We start from the raw sequence: 17,189 nt of genomic DNA, 5'->3' as shown, positions 1-17,189 counted from the left end.
CGTATTCGACGCGAGAAACACGGAATATTAGCCGCGGCCACGTTCGATTGACATACCGTGAATATACCTCGTGCCTTCCGTACGTAGATAATTATCGGGATTGATACCCGTCGAAGCGTGCCCGTTTGATCGAGCAGTTCAAAGATCCAGACTACGTCGAAGATGATTAACGCGTTTAGCGTCGTGGCAGACACCGATCGTAATTATAATTTTACAAACGACGATCTATATTTTTGTCAAACAAACGAGCGTAAAGACACCGTACGTGGCTGTTAACGATTCTCGAGGAACACGATGGCCTCCTTCGCGGATTCACTTCCTCGTTGAAATATTCAGCGTTTGCCTATTCTGTGCGGAAGCACGTCTGCCGAACACGAATCGTGACGCGTGCACGTCTCTTCCGTATGCACTCTGCATCATAGTCAAAGTGTACATAAACGAATAAACGGACCTTTTTATTTTGCTCTCAAGAAACGGCAGACGCTTCGAGTGCTTTCCAGACAGGTTAAATCGTCGAAAGTTCGAACCGTTCTCGAGGAAACCTTTCGATTCTCGTCTGCCTCGAGAGCTTCCATGGAATTTGTTAAATAGATCCCCCGTTAAAGGGTAGAATCATTACCGGCGAAGAAAGAAAATCGTTCTTAGACGACCTCCGGCCGAGGGGGCGAGCTAACATGGAACAGCTTTTTCTGATATCGCGTCAATGGAATGCCCACGCTTCCACCCCCGTCCCAGGAGCAACTCCATTTTCAGTAACGTCCCGTCCTCTCGCCGGGTAAAATCCATAAGTATTAAGTAGTCCCGTGCGGGCCGACTCCGCCCAAGAAATTCAATTAAGACCGAGGAGATTAGCCGGAAACTTTTCCGCAGATTTTCCACCCCCGGAGGCCGATTCTTTGCCGGACGATCGCGACCGATTCCGCGGAACGACGTTTCTGGCTAGGATCGCGTGGACGGCGATTAACGAAGGGAGAAACTTTGCGAGGATCACGGGAACTTTCGCCACGGCGATCGCGAATTTTCATTCCCTTTAGCAACTCGTTTTGTCCTCTTTGGCCCGGAACAACGTATCGTCGCGACTCTAGTAGATAATTGGTAAAAGAGACGAGGAGACCGACGGGTTCCGCGAGTTCCAGAGTCGAGATCAACTTCGCATCTTCGGTACAGTTTCGTATCGGGTTCCATTCGCGATAAACGATAAACCCGTGATCGTAGATAGTTGGCGTGTTGCTCGGAACGATCGGCTTGCAAATTAAACGGCGCCGCGGAACCGATTTCAGACTCTATCCGTGTCTTTCCCACGGACGAAAAGCTTTATTGGGGATCCGCACGATAGCGTCGAAAGCAAATTAAACGTTCAACGAGCCACTCGGCTTCTACGAGGCGCTCCGAGTAATTCTTCGTTGGAACACGGTGGACGGATACCGGTCCGTGTTCGCGTTAGGTGATTGGCCGATTAGGATCGCTGGATAAAACCGAACGAAGGGAAACGACGAACGGGCAAAGAGAGATTTCCCTTTATATCGAGCTTCTGGCTTAGCGCCGTCGGAATTTGCAATATAACGTAATTTAATGAAGCGAACGCCGAGCTGCCCGATACAACCGATCCTCCGCGGAACCTTGCGTACAGATTTTCGTTTCTTTTCCACTCTTCTTCCCGAGCATTCGTGTCCGGGGATTTTGAGCTGATCAGGCCAATAACTGTTTCTTTTTCTACCGGATAAAATCAGCTTCCTTTTTGCCGAGGGAGGAAAAACGACGACCAGCGACGCTACTCTTGTTTCTTACGGATTACGAAGACCAGTTTCGTCGTCGACCAGAGCTACGTTCTCTGTAAACGCGGCTATAATTATTATTATCGTTATTATTACGAGGCTCGAAGGAGAATCGATATTCGCCGGTAGAGGAAATCGCGATTAATACCGCCGGGATTCCTGTCCTCCGCGCGACAATTAATTTTCGCCCGCGTTACCGATGCCGGGGTACCAGGTTGCCACTCCACGGGGAGAACGACCGATTAAAATTAACGATGAATAGGTAAGTAACGGCAGTAATAGAGAAGGAAACGGTATACCTTGCCCGGAGTTTCGGAGTTTCAAGTTTGGACAAATGATCCACTAAGGAGATGGAGCCTCGTTCGGTCCATATTCCATCTAATCGAACCTCGTGCTGCGTGGCTACCATTACTCACCGAGTTGCCTCGGTTAAGCGTCGTTTCTCGAGATTGCCCGACCAACTAAGCATCCGTCCCGTTCAATTCGCCGATCTCGTTACGAGACCCGTTTACCAGAGGCATGCGAAATGAACATACTCGCGAAACATCCCTCGAGCTCCCAAAAGTATTTCCATTCGACCACCCGATCGATCCACCGAGCATATATTCGTATACTTTTGTACAAACGTCGATCCATGCAACTTTTATTCGACCACGGTGCCTCGGAAATAATTAGAGTACTTAGAGTTATTAGACTGCTCCTTGCGAGTTGTTAGAACGTTCGAAAGGCCAGGTTCTTGATAGATCGGAATTGTATCGTATGTACAGAGCCGAACGTATCGGTTACGTCGGACGCTTTCAACGTAATTAAACGTTGTCAAAGCAAGGAGAAGACTACTTACAATCTCCAACGTATACGATTGGCATTAATTTAGAAAAAATTGCAACACGTTTCACGTTTTAACATTAAACCTATCGCAACCGGTCAAATGACCGTTTTTAAAATTTCGTTTAGGTTTGGAAATATATGTATAGCAAAGACGAAAGAAGAGAATCTTCAGTTTCCACTATCTTAGAACAGTCTAAAATACTAAAACTTTAGACGCGTGCAGATCCGAAACTACTAGTATTCTATTGATAATTGAACCACCGTTGGCTGCGGTGAACCTTCCCCTTTAAAATGCCTTTTGAATTTTGTCGATCGGACTTACCGTTTTGGAGATATCGCAATTTATGTAAATAGTAATTTTTCTTAATTCGACTATCGCTGTCTCCGTCTGACGCGTCGCGTCGAACCTCCTTGTCGCACGTTGACCCACTGACCGAGTGAATGAGTGACGTCACGTTTACTACTTACTACGAGCACGTGCGGTCAGTGACCTCGCGACGTAAACAAACGCTTCGGACCCTTACATCTTCGGATCTAGCCACCGCATCGACGCGAAACTAAAATCACGAAAAAACACACGGAGATGGGAATAATGCGTGTCGCTTATTATCTCTGTTGGAGGTGGAACGAAAAAAGTTGCCTTTCGAACGACTGTTTTTCATTTATTTTTTTATTTATAGAGACTGACGGGTGTTTTTTTCATGCCTCGTCGACGTGACCGAGATTCGTGATGCTTCCATCGTGCTTTCAACGAATTACGTCACGTTGCGCGGAAACCTTTCCGCGAGGAACCGCTTCCGGCCGCGTTCATTTCCGATTTCACTCGCGCCGCGCCGTCAGATAACGAACGGTATCGTTTTAAACGGCCACTCGAATAATAACGGCGCCACGCAGCTTGATCAATAGGGAGGCGATATAACGTTGCGCGACGCTCTTCAAATATTTAAATCGTTTCGTTGAAAATTGTAATAATCCACGGTCCGTCGATCGTGCCAACAAATATTACAAGATCGTTTCTCGGATAAGTAAAACATAAACCGACAGCTCACTCTACATTAATAATAACGTAATTACTTTGTTTACTCGTATCTCGTTCCAAGCGCAGGGGCCTTGCTTTTCCGGAAGTTTCCACAGCGATGTCGAGGGTCTGCAAGAGTTTAAGCGAATTCGATTACCTCTGGATTACGCGTGCTTTGGGAAATTAACGTTCGCCGAAGATGCATCAAACCGTCGTATAAATTTTGGAACGTGCGCTTCATATTCGTGGGAGTTCATCAATTATTTAACAGCGCGAAGAATAATTCGCGGGGAGCGGAATATCTCAAAAGGTAATAGAGGCACGAGTACTCGATTATTCATACGGCGCGTCCGTCCTGAAATCGCACGTTCGAAAAGTTACTTCGTCGAACAAACAGACGCGTTTTCTTCGTTCGGGGCGTCTAACGATGGGTGGGAAAGAGAGTCTCTTTTCGGAAACACCGACCTCCATTCAAGTTTGCGATCCCAATTTCAAACTTCTCGCTTTAGAGACCGATTCTTTCGACGTTCCTCGATATTTACCGACGTTTTGAACCGAGGCGAACCGGGAGCTCTGATCACATTAGTAAACTAAATCCTTCGTTGCTTTAACAAACGCGAAGCAATCACGTTTTCAAACTGAAATAATTAGAATAACGAAGAGCGAATTAATTGATCGGCTCTGGTGGTCGCTGGCCGCTCGTTAATCGTTCTAAAGAGAAAGATTAAGCGTGCGATTAATCTGGACGCTCGAAGCGGTTCGATGTTAAATTTTGTCGCGTCGGTTGGCGGATCGCGGGAGCCGCGGCTCTTACGGAGAAGATAAAAAGAACAAAGCAAGTGTCGCGCTGTAGTCCAGACCGACGTCGAGTGGCTGCTAACAAGAGCAGCCGAGTTTTCCGGTTGCATTCTTCTTGAATCCTTCGGTGGCTCTTTCGCAGACTTCCGGCGTGCGTCGCGGAAAAGTCTCGTGGAAAGCGAGGAGAGGTCGACTGAAAATGTGTTGTCGGGCCCCGAGCAACGATCTCCCTGGAGGTCTCGGGGAAAAATGTATCGCGCCACGAGGTAAGACTTTATGAAAATTCTGGCTCTCGCCCGGCGAGAGAGCTTCTCAACGACGTCGAAAAGCCGCTCGAACTTTCGAGGCACGATGGTAACTCGTTTCTGAAAATTTCCCGACGTCGAGGGCCTTCGAACGAACAAACACGCGAAATGTCCGCCAAGTATGGTCGTAGACGGAAGGGTGGAAAAGGAAGAAGAGCAGGGACGACTAGGAACTCTCTCGGGGGTCCGATATGCAAAGAAACCTGCGAGAACGGCGACCGGTGTGCTCGTGGATCCGGAAAATGTCTAATTACCTTGGCCAGCGACGTTTAATATCGACAGGCGCCGCGAGGGTACGTTCTCACGCGCCATTAACCAACGGAAAAGTTACGATACAGTCGACCCGTACGCCGTAATAACTCGTCGGTCTAACGAACCGGAACTAACGTCGAAAAAGCGCGGCGAACGCGTTCGTTTTCGGCGATGCCCGAACCCGAAGAACTCTCTCGGTTGTCTCCAGGATTTTAGAAATATCGCTGGTAACCGTCTGTTCTGAATTTGCCAGGGCAACGCGCTCCCTGTCAGGCCATTGCCCGAACGCCAAGTGTAGAGAATTGCCTGACCGGTAATTAACAGGATTAGAAAGCGATTGACTAAAGCGAGCCGCCGGATGTGCATTTACCAAATGCATTCTGCTCCCGATCTCATCCATTCCCGCGGGTAGCGGCGCGGTGTACACCTAAAACTATGTACAGAGGAACGCCGCACCAGATTCCTGATAGTATAACCCTCGATGCCTCTGGCCCAAAGCATCTCGTATTAACCGTGTAAAATTACGAGATCGCGTAACACCCTGCACCTATCCTGCCAACAATTTATTTTGTTTCTCGTGGAACCGGCTTAACTCTCTTCTAACAATATTTGTACGTTCGAGTCGTTTCGAACGAAAGCATATATCCAGCGAATAATCGTCTCGCGAATAAAGCAATAACAGAAACGACGAGGGATGGTCGGACAAAAAGAAAGACGGATCGAAACAAGAGCGCGTCGAACGCGCTCGGGATTATTTGCAGTTAGCGATATTATAAATCGCTACGGGACGGGGGAACGGCACGCAAAAAGAAACGTACGTCTCCGCGAATGCAATCTTGTCCGTGCTCCTGCGAAACGAGAGCGAGAGAGGGAAGAAGCGTTTCCTGTTGGATAATGGAATGGGCTCTCGATGTTATCGTGGGGGGAACGTGCAGCGGTGAATTTACGAGATATCCTACGGTGGCGAAAATGCTAAAGCAACAGTTATCCTCGGCCTGTTCTCCCTTCCTTGTGCAGACGACAGGAATCGGGAGGGAGTTGCGTCGGTGTATCGACTAGGAAACAACGTATGGAACGGGAACGAAGAGGCGAGGATTATACAGGGTGACCGCACATTATATTTACAGTAAAGAATTTTTTTCTCAAAAGTGGGTAGGAATTCGGGGGTATGTGTAATGACCAAAAATGATTGTAATTGATCCCTGCAGCCGAAAATAATTTTTTCAGAACTATTTGAAAAATTTTTTTTTCGTCGAAAAATTTAGGCACCTATCCCCTGTCGATTTTTCTTAAAAATTCGTTTTTCATTTTTAGTCATTTTGTTTGACGCCCTACAGAAAAGTTGTTTAATACTTTTTTGTAGGAACCCATGAGCTCTACTTCAGAAAAAAGTTTCATTGAAATATATTCACTATCGTAGGAGTTATGGCTGTTTGAAACTTTGGACCATTTTTATGGGGTTTTTCTAATTTTTCGGGGTCAAGGAACAACTTATCGAATATTTTTAGAATCTCTACATATTCTCCATTAAAATACGCGTAGTTTGCTTTTTTAAACATCAAAATCGTCCAATCCGTTCAGAAGTTATGACATTTTAAAGATTCGCATGAGATTTTCGGGCAACGTTTCTGGCCTCACATCAGATTTTTGGTCAGGAATTTTTTTCTCAAAACTGAGTAGGATTTCGGGGGTATGTGTAATGACCAAAAATGATTGTAATTGACCCCCGTAACTGAAAATAATTTTTTTAGAACGATTTGAAATTTTTTAATTTCAACTCCCTATATACCAAACTGCGATTGCTCCCGCGGCGATGGTCGTTCGAATCTGGGTCTCGCGAAAGATTCGCTCGATTCGAAAATTATTCGAATCCAAAACGGGTCGTTTAAACGATCGACGCGGCTAGAAAAAAAGTTTGCCCGCCTGGGAATTATGAGGACCGATACCCGAAGCAGCGAATTACGATTTGAATTGCAAAAAGGTCGATACACCGCGCCGGTCCAAGCGTGCATAAATTTGCAAATTGCTCGAGCACCGTCAGCGCGGAGACCGGGTCGGGTTCGCGAGCACGGGCAGAAGCGCAAGAGTAATCCAGGAAACCGGTGTGCGTTTCTGCAGTTTCGCATTACCGCGGGCCGTGCCAAGTGGATTAACGTATCATTGTCCCGCGGTGCGAGCCCTCCGAGCAGTTTCGAACTTGGCGGAATATGGACGTATACGACGCTTGTTCGTGGAAGGTACCGACAGAGTTCCCTTTCCTTCGCGTCCACCGGGACCGTAAGGGTCGTCTAGCCCGGAATCCGGCGAGTTACTCCGGGAGAAGTTTTCGATGGAATTTCGACGTTTCGCTAATAGGACTCCCGGCGGATTGCGCCGTAGTCTCTTGTCAAACCGATCCAAACTCCTGCCAAACTTTCCACCGTATTTCTCCTTTTTCGAATGACCTCGGTCAGCCCTCCGTGAATATTTCCAAGACCGGTCCTGGGAACGATGGACAAACTGTCGATGAGGATCGACTTTGCATACCAGACGCAAATGAAAACTAGATTTTTGTCTCGCAACGATCGGAATACAATAACAGGTTGTTTCGGAGGTTCGAGCGAAACGATCGATTCGTTCATTTTCCCCCCGCGTTTCGCTGTTTTTCGCGTTCTATTTACTTCTAACCAGATTGCAACTCGTAACGAAATTTTTACTCGCATCCCGGTTCGCGAGTATTCAAAGTTGTCTGCCGCGTCGCGCGGCCATTGGCTCGTTAAACGCATTATTACGCTTTGCGTGTTTCCCTTTTCGCAGCTGGTGATTCCACGAAGTTGGAGAAACTTGGTAACTGGCATTCGCGAGTAAAGAAAAGAAACGACTGGAAGTTGGGCGCGCGCGATACGTCAAACGCACACGGCACAAATTGCTTCTGAAACGCTAAGGGTTCGGCGAATGGAAATTTCGCGTCTCCGGAGAAACGCAACGGCGACGGAACCGAAGGATTTATCGCGTTACTTTGTACCGTGTTCCGTTTCTTTTTTACCCCCGCGTAAAGTTGCGGAAACTTCGCGGCGAATGATTAAAATTTCCTACCCCCGGCGAGATTGGCCGAGCTCAGAGAGTAGCCTTGCTGCTTTTCCGGAGAAGTTTTCGCGAGTCGTCCACGTCGAGCGTGTATCCAATTACCGCAACGAGCAGCGTGTGTCTCGTAGCAAGCACGCGCGCGATCCTTCCCGACGAACGAACGAAACGCCCTGTACCACACAGGCTGCAATTGACAGAACGTTTCCGTGCAACGTGACAGACGGTGATTAACGACCCGTCTGTTTTCCGAATGAACATGTACGCCCGGCTAACTGTTACCTTCCGACTTGCAAGCTCGGTTATTTGCTCGCCCTCGGATACACCACCGGTTCCTACCTATTGCACCTTATCGAGGAATCCTCTCCCTTTCGGAGCAACAATCATATCGAGTCCCTGATACGTAGAACTTTTTACCACTGGTTGAGACTTACTTCAGAATTCGAAATGGTGGTTTTATCGTAGGCGAGGGTGATCCCCCGCGAAGACCCTTTCCGTGTTCTTTGACCTTTCCGGGATTCCGTGCGTAAATCCACAGATTCTATAGAAAGTTCCACTGGTCGTCCCGATTCAATTTCCTGGCATCGAGGTTGTATTCTATCCCGGTGCGTGCCTCCCAAAGAATCTAATATTTATCGCGCGAGTTTCTTCGTACGAATGAAAAGTATTTCGAATCGAAATATAGAAACAGGAAGAGCGAAGGTACCGCGTTTTCCGCGGGCATTTAATTCGGCTCCTTTGATTGGAGTTCGTAGACTCGATTATTCGAACCGATTACACGTAGCAAAACCGAAACCACGTAATCTTGGCTCGAGTTTCTCGCCAATCGATTCGCAAATAACATCCTAACTACTTGTGCACCGAGAGCGAAGTCGCGCCGTTCGAAACTACTTTGATCTACTTACGTCTTCGGTCCAGATGGGTATCCGGACAGTCGAGTGATTATGTGTTCGAGAAGATAGCGAGCGAACGCACCGGGGATCGCTAGAACTCTAATTGGTTCACGGGAAATTAGTGATCGGGACCCACTAATTGCGTCGACCGTCTAAAATTATCGCCGCGATTCAGCGACACGGAGGCCTAACTTGCACTTGTATACAAATTACTAGGTTATCGTTTACACCCACGCCAATCCAAGAATAGTCAAAATAATAAATTTAAAAGTCTTCGAATCCTTCCAAGCATCGAGACCCTGCGTTACTTTGCAAGGATCTTTTAATCCTAACGAAGGGACGGTTCGTATAGTGCGGTCACGTTCGTTGTATCCGTGGCGAGGGTGGCGCGAGGGGCTGATAAGTTCTTGAATCTTTCGGTCGGCGGTCGTGTTTCTCCGCTGAAAATTCGAATCCCAGTCCGAACGAAGGGGGTAGGAAAACAAGAAAGCAGCCAAACGGAATGGGAAATGGGAAAATTGAATCGCGGACTATACAGCTGGATTTAGCCGAGCGTGGAGACGCGAACCCCGCTGTTTGGATACCCGCTGGCTTTTTCGATTATTTATTATTTATTATCGCTGATGCAATCGTTTCCCGTTCGCCTGGTCCACCTTTCGTATAATACAATAAGGAACGTAATTACATCCGTGACTATTACCTTATATTATAAATGGGACGCGTAAGAGTAACTCGCGTGGAAATCAGTAATTACCGATCGATACCGAAGTATCTGCGTAACCTTTTGGAACGGGCCATAAAGCTGTCGGAAGGTGAGAAGGAAAAACCAGTTTGATGCACCTCGCGTTGCACAATGCAACCATGAATATGTAAGACGCGAGGGTGGAAGGGGAGATCGGTCGCGATAAGAAAAAACCGTGACGCGGCGGTATCTATGGAAATGGCGAGAAACGTCAACAGGGGAAATACGAGCCGCGTAATAAGAATTGCGAGATACCGGCGTTGCATCCTCGCGGAAAGTCGTTTTCGCCGTGAGCTTCCGTGGAACGGCGGAAAAACGCGGCCGGAAGCGATACGACGGAAAACAACGACGTCGAGAGGTCGTGCCCGGTGCTCGCGATATTTTGCATCGCGGGAAATCGAATGAAATTCGCTCGCTGTCGAATTTATATTTCAATTTTTCGGGAAATTGAAAAATTGCATCGAATGAAACGGGGAAGGAAGAGGGGGAAACACGACAAAAAATCGCGGACAAAAGCTCATCGATCGGTCTCGCGCCGGTGTGTTTTCCGCGTTTTATTTTTCCGTTCCTGCGCGTTCCCTTCGACCGACGTGTATTTTTAAACGCAGACGGGGCTCTTCCTTCTCTCGATGGTTTATTAAAAACCGTCGCGTCTTGGCGGTGGACATTTTCCCCCAGCCGTCGACCTTGCTCCGCTGCTTTCAATGGCTAATTGATTACTCGCTCGCGACTAATCGGCGCACAAAGGTCGTTGAGCGTCGTATCGATCCGTCTAAAAGTAAAAGGCGCTTACTACCGCGAACCGAACGTAATTACTCCTTCGGGCTACTCAAAACTCGCGAATCCCAACTTTCGCGTGTAATTAAAGTGCCCCGTAACTCTGTTCCGCGAGTTGCGCAAGAAACTCGCTGTAGCCCGAAGAAGAGGATCGCGTGAACCGGGTTTAGCCTTTCGAATCGATCTAATTGCAACGCTCTCCTGTACGAGTTTATAATAAGGTCTCTGGGAACATCTATGGATCAACCCCTAATGATCCAGAAAGATTTCTGATCTCCGCGAATGGTTTAAATCCAAGCTGGACGGGCCTCGGTTTAATCAGAATTTGAAATCCGAGCCGCCACTCGTTAAAATGGACTTGTTAGGGGACTTGGAGTATGCTACGCTCGGCGAGTTCGTATTTTCGAAACGTTTCCGTGGAACCTGGCGCTCGCAAAACTGATTCACAGCCAGGCCGTTAGGAATGTCCTGCAAGCGCCACGCGGAATAGTAACTCGGTTCCTCGAGAGCCAAGACGTCCTAGGACAATTATCTTTATCCCAAGATCGGCTCGACTGTGGACGGTACGCAGAGAAGGAGACTCGTTACCGGTTTCGCGGTTATCTCGGCGAGGAGCACCAGCGTGTATCGTGGTTTACGAGTCGCCTTCGGGTCAACGATAGCGACGGAGTTACGCGAAAACCATAACTCTCGGTTTGTTGGCCGCGTTTCCTTCCGACCGTAAACCGATCTTCGAGCTATCCGTGTCCCCATCAATAATTGAAAATGAACCTGTTCGATATTTTCGATCGCACGCTTTCGTGGCGAGCTTGCATACTTTGTGCAACGTAACTCATTTTCTTTGTACTCGCGTGTGTTTCTATTCGTCGTTTCCGGAGTTTCGAACGAGCGTGCAACACGTGGCGCGCGACAGTCGCGATACCGAGTCTCTATACGAGCGGCTATTAACTGAAATTTGTGGTGGTGCAGTAACTATCGTGACTTGGATATTGTAATAGTTGTATCGGCATTTTGCTGACACTATCTGCGCGCTCCACGGCCGGAAATAGTAACGCGGCGTTGGGGGTTGTAACTTCGCTGGAAGCGATGCGGTTTGTTGCATTGAAATTACAGTTCATTGTGCATTCGGTTGAGCGACCGATATATTTCACTGGGATTCGCCCGCTACTGTCGCGTAAAATACAGGGGGTCTCGCGTTTCTGCATACCTTGGTACCGCGATAAATATCGAGCTGCCGGTCCGAGTTCGATCACCTATTCGTAATTCAAGACAAATTGCCCGGGGTCAGCCCGATTGTTATCCCTTTACGGGTTTTCTTCTGGCCACGACGCATTCTTCCCGTGATACTCCCGGCCCTATCAGCGCCACTGACTGCCACAATTGACGATAACTGCGAGTTGTCGGCCGACCATTGCCTCGATAAAGGTGGCACTTCCAACTATAGGGATCGTTCCGTGAGTCGGGAGCTCGAACACCACGATATCATCGGTGTCCAGCGCAGCTCGTCCTGGAAATCTACGCTCTGCATAATAGTCCGTGTTCGCAAACGTAAGAACACGTTTTTATCGCGTACTCGCCTGGCGTAGAGATTATCGTGCTCATTAAGACGTTTCCTGCAGATCTCTTTGGTAAGATCGGTTGTTCTAGGCTGTAAATTTTCGTGATCTTGACAGTTTTGCGTCCCGTATAGATAATTTTTAATATACTTAGCCTATTCTATTCTTATCTCGCACTTGCCTCGATATCCAGGAATTCCGTCGAGCAATTTTACAACGTCGTCTCTCCGTCCGTGGAGAAACTAGTCGAGCGTTTCGGTGAAAATAAAGGTCGCGAAAGCTCTCGTGGTTATTAAAAGTTCATTCAGCCCGTGCTTGCGCGTCGCTGCCAAGAATTTCAAGGTCCTGCTGCGTATTTTCGACGCGATCTTTCGCTAGAAGTTCTCGTCTGATCGACAGGACCGGAGATCGTTGGAAGAGACGAGCCGTCGCTTCGACCTGTAATTTTTCACCGTTGCGTTTTGCGACGCCCCGTCGAGACCAAAAGGGCTTCCGGAAAAACTAGTTTTACGGGGCGCGCGCTCGACGGCGGAAAGTCGTCGGAATTTTCAGCGTTTCTCTTCCGGTTTTTGCGCACGTGTACAGAAATTCCCGTCGTTCCGAGAGACGTTAAACATTATTTTCATTTGTCCTGTTCTCCGCAGACCATAGGGGATTCGTGCTCGACAGGGTATAAAAGGGAAGAGCTAACGTTTACGGGCCAGAGAGACGGGGAGGTGGGAAATGGAGGTAAAAAGGGGAGAGAAGCAGGTGAAACGCGCAGGTTATTCTTCACGATGTTGCGAGGCGACAATTTTCCATCGGATCTAACGCGAAAACAAATGTCCTCGTTGGCGATGACCGAGGAAAAAAGGAACTACCCTGCAGAGACGGCCTCTCGAACAATTTCTTTTGCTCGACCGTCTTCGTGCTCGGAGAACCGCAGGAATCTCCGGACGCGACATTTTTCCTCCTCTTGAAATATTATGCATGAAACCCATGCACCCCGGGGACTTAAATTACCCGAGGCTCTCCCGTGCACGCTACTCGCCACCGCCATGTCCATAGAATTCCATGGAAATTGCTTTTATTACGGTCTCGTTCCCCTGCTCCTGATGTCCGTCGATTCTCCTCGAACATTCCTCGGATTTCTTTGTCGCGTTCTTATCGACGGATTTATTTAACCGCCATTTCAAGACGTTAACCCTCGTTCGACGGAATCCGGGTCCCCGTGGACCCAAAAAATGTGACTTTGGATCGTGTACCCAGTTCGAACGACTAGTCCGTAAATAATTTTTATAGCGACGATTCCTGAAGAATAAGGTTAGAAGGTTGGCTTCCGTTTATCCCCCGGTTGACGTCGGATCGATCTTGCCGACTAAACGCCGATTTACAACCCCGACTCGTCCGCGTACGATCCACATCCCGCGTGCGCGATGGAAGTTAAAGCGGGATCGCGAGTCTAACTCGCGGTCGTACGAGATCTTCGTGGTTTCGGGAGGATATTCATGGGGCATTAAATGGAAATCATGGCTTTACGCGCGAGCCAGCAGCTACACGACTCGCGGAGCTATCCGACACGATACGCCGTTTTACTTATAACCTGCGACCGTTTTATAAATATTTAACGAGGCCAAGGTGGAACGTACTTTACCATATTCTCGAGCTCCAATCTTCTCTTTCGCGAGGCTACTTTCCTCGTTTCCTACGACTCGTTTCTAGTACGCTTCAAGAAGATTTCGGTTACGAATGCGAGGTACGTAACGAACGAAAGTTCCTTGTCGTTGAAGAGAACGATCGTTATACTCGTACGATGAGATTCCTATTTGATTTCATTTATTTATTCAACGGGACGTTCCCTTTGTCACAGAGAGCTTAGAGAACATATATTAAATTAAATAAATGAAAAGGAATAAATGCACGAGAAGAAAAGTTTCTACAAAGAGGGTTATGAATTTTGTATCGCAGAGATCACAGAGCGTTTAAATGGAGGGAAAACATTGGAAAAGAAGTCGTCGACGATCCAGATAATTTTCCGGGCTCGAACGAGCTAATTTAGTTTGTTCGTCGTGGGATCGTAATTATGGCACACGCGTGTTGGCGTTGCAGGTTGACAAGGCTAAGGAATCTGTGATGCACTTTCTCAATTATAACTTTGCGAATCTCGTAATTGGAAAACCGACTTTACCATGCTTCGATATAATATTCTAGCGATGACTTTGTCGTTAAATAAAATTGAAACCGCGTCGAGAAACAAGAGTAAAAGTACCGAAACGATATTTGTATCGCTATTAAAATTCTGAGATCTTGGTATCCCGTACGTTCTGCTCGAAGCGTTCGAGTCGCGTCGCGTTTCAAGGGGATTCTTTGGATATTGAAAATCGAGAATGGGAAGTATCCTTCGTCGAAGATCGAGGAAAATTTGCCGAGAGTCCTCGTGTCGCAGTCACAACGTCGCTTGTCAAGATGGAACTCGGAGTCCTCGGAGAATTCCGCGGAAAATCGGTAAAACGAGAACGACCAGCGCACGGGAAAGTATTATATCGCGAGACACCTAATATACACGCGCGCTGAAATGCATACAGCGTGTGAAAGGGCGCCTCGACAAAATAGGACGCCTTGGATCTGAACGCGAGCGAATTTTTGGGACGAGAGCGTCTCCGATGCCGCTCGTTGACTTTAATTCGCCCTGCTTATGCTTCATCGACGCGAGCTCGTATCCCAGTTCTCGTTAAAAGACCACGCGGATTAGGCGATTACGATCTGAGGTAATGCTTTGACCTTAAGTAAAGAAATTTTTTCGACCATGGCGTATCTGCTCGAGAACATCAGTGTAATGGGGGTTTTCGAGCTGCTGAAAGTCGCGCGAAATACAGTTAGCATTCATGGCTGCTCGAACAGTGAACACGCGCCTTGGCGATAAAGATCCATCGCGGATCCCATACAGAGTGATCGTAACGCGAATGGTTTCTCGCGGAGGCATTCGACCTCTGATTTTCCGCGGGCAAATACGAATCACGCGCTAGCATCCGATGCACGACTCGATAATTCGTTAATCGTCGCGTATCGAGTACTCTGGGCGACCCGTGTCGCGCGCAACACGCGCGTTTCGCGTACAAAAATCGAATCGGGGTAGAAGGGTATCTCGAACGCCGGAATCGCCGTATCGCGTCCAGCATCCGCTGAAATACAAATCCGATAGGATAACGGTTCGACATCGCGTACAATGTAATTTATATTAATAGGAACGCGCACGCGCGCGTCTGGCAAATTACCGGCGTAACGGCGGTAAGCACGTTATTAATGGACGGCTGGAAATATCATCCGATTTTTCGTGTATCGGCCATTAGTTCTCGTTTCTACGCTCGTTCTTATCCCTGGCCGGTTCAGCGCGTATTTTTATCTCGTAAATCCTCATCAGCCACGCTACGGGCTGCGGTGAAAGCGAGGTTCGCGGTCCCGATATATCACCGACCGTGTGCAATTACGATTCTGACGATAGGTAATGCAATGACTGTCGCTGCTGCGGGTGTTAGAGGTTATCCGGGGGAGATCTTCGGGAAAGTGGAAGGATTCGAAATGGAATAAATTTCATCCTCTTGTTCTATTTTTAAAGCAATTGCTCGCACGTTTAGATTCCGACATATTTACGGAACTCGTACGTGTTAATAATTTCAAGGCTCGGGACGTTTATTCGAACGCGACAGGGTGCTTCGAATAGGATCGGATATCCGACGATCTCCGACCGTTTTATGAATAATAGCTTTCCCAGGATGCAAATTAATCAAAGACTTTACGAAAAGTTACGAGTGCGCGTAAAAGTCGAGCAAGGTCCAGGAAACAGGGCATCGAGCTCATGTTCGAATGGTGCTCGTTATAACTTTCGGTATCTACGTCGCAAACATGTTAAACGAAGTACCGATCCGCTGGAAGGAAAGTTCGGGATGGCCATTAGCGAAGTACGTATCGAACTCGATCCTCTGGTGTCTTTGCACCGCAATCTCGAAGTTTCTGGTCGCGAGTCACGCGTTCTCGTGTATCCAAAAAAAGATTCCCGTCCCTGTACGACCGCTAGAAGCCGCGAAAAAGGTTATCAAAACATCCCTGGGGCCATCGTCCCGGTTCGTCCGGAATCGTCGACACGCTCCCGATATCAACACTATCCCCGCGCGACTCGACGCGCAGGTAGTTTAGGCGCGAGCTCGCGGGCCAAGTCTCCGGCACAGCAGTCGTAAATCGTTCGCGGGACAGGTCGCACCGTCGGTGAATAGGCCCCCGAGGGCCGTCGATAAATCATCCCGTGGGCTTGGATCAATTGCAGCGGGCCAACAACGTCGGCAAATAACGAATTACGCGGCTTTCAATTTGCTCGCGCGGAGGGATCGATCGGTAAATTTCGGCTCAGACTATGGCGAAACGAACTGCCGTCATCGACGCGGCGCGGCGCGGCGGCCTCGTTACTCTTCGTTAACGTCCAGACGCGTGTCGAGAAATTCTGCAACGACGCTGACGTCGCGACGGTGATCTCGTAGTTTGCCTAGATAGAGCGCCGCTTCGAGTTCCGTCGATGTCTTCGCGGAACGAACAGTAACAATCGTGAGTGGAACCTTAGCGATCTAGAGGAGAACGTCATCGAGATAGAGAGGAAAAGGGAGGGAAGGATGAAGGGTCGACCTTGAAGAGAGAACCGGGCCTTCGAGGGCCAGCGCTGTCCAGCAGGACCGGGCGGTGGAAAGGTCGTCAGCCCCTTAAAAAAGGGGTCGAGGCCTGCGAGCAGGTCAAAAGCTCGGTCACAATAGGTTGCCTGCAAAGCTCTGGTTCCAGGGGGTCGGAGGCGGAGGAGGGTGGCGGCGTCGGCGGAGGTGGAGGAGGTGGCACCAGCATGTGCTGCGTCCTTCAGGGTGCCGAGAGAGTGTTCCCCTCGAACGGGGGGAAACACGGGTCGGCCGCGGTGAACAACAGAGGCGTCAGCACCTCCGTTGGCACCCAAGACCTACCCCTCGAGTCACTCTGGGCGGCTGGCCTCGACGAGGGCATGGGATTCCCTCAGAGATGCTCCTATGCCAATCACCATACCGCTATCGTGAATTCTGCCACGAGCCACGTGTCCGCGAACCCCGAGGACCTCTGGAGGGAGAGGAATTTGTCTTACAGGTACATCCTAGTTAAATTGCTCGAAGATTCGGAGGATTCTTGAAACGAG

The 17,189-nt window shown here is 48.6% G+C and overlaps 2 protein-coding genes across 3 annotated transcripts in view; both read left to right on the top strand.

Annotated features, from left to right (window-relative positions):
* Window positions 1-17,189, top strand: part of LOC143350341 (uncharacterized) — a 141,851-nt gene that overhangs the window by 45,355 nt on the left and 79,307 nt on the right. The window lies entirely within an intron of this gene.
* The window catches only part of LOC143350368 (uncharacterized), a 46,817-nt gene that overhangs the window by 8,128 nt on the left and 21,500 nt on the right, over window positions 1-17,189 (top strand). Inside the window, exon 2 of the mRNA XM_076782478.1 lies at window positions 16,519-17,140. Within this exon, the coding sequence (XP_076638593.1) occupies window positions 16,869-17,140 (272 nt within the window). The 5' untranslated portion in view covers window positions 16,519-16,868. The remainder of the gene's footprint in view (window positions 1-16,518; window positions 17,141-17,189) is intronic.

Source organism: Colletes latitarsis, chromosome 14 (assembly GCF_051014445.1).
Source record: "Colletes latitarsis isolate SP2378_abdomen chromosome 14, iyColLati1, whole genome shotgun sequence".
Classification (NCBI taxonomy): Eukaryota; Metazoa; Arthropoda; class Insecta; order Hymenoptera; family Colletidae; genus Colletes; species Colletes latitarsis.
This window is presented reverse-complemented; position numbering and strand designations above follow the sequence as displayed.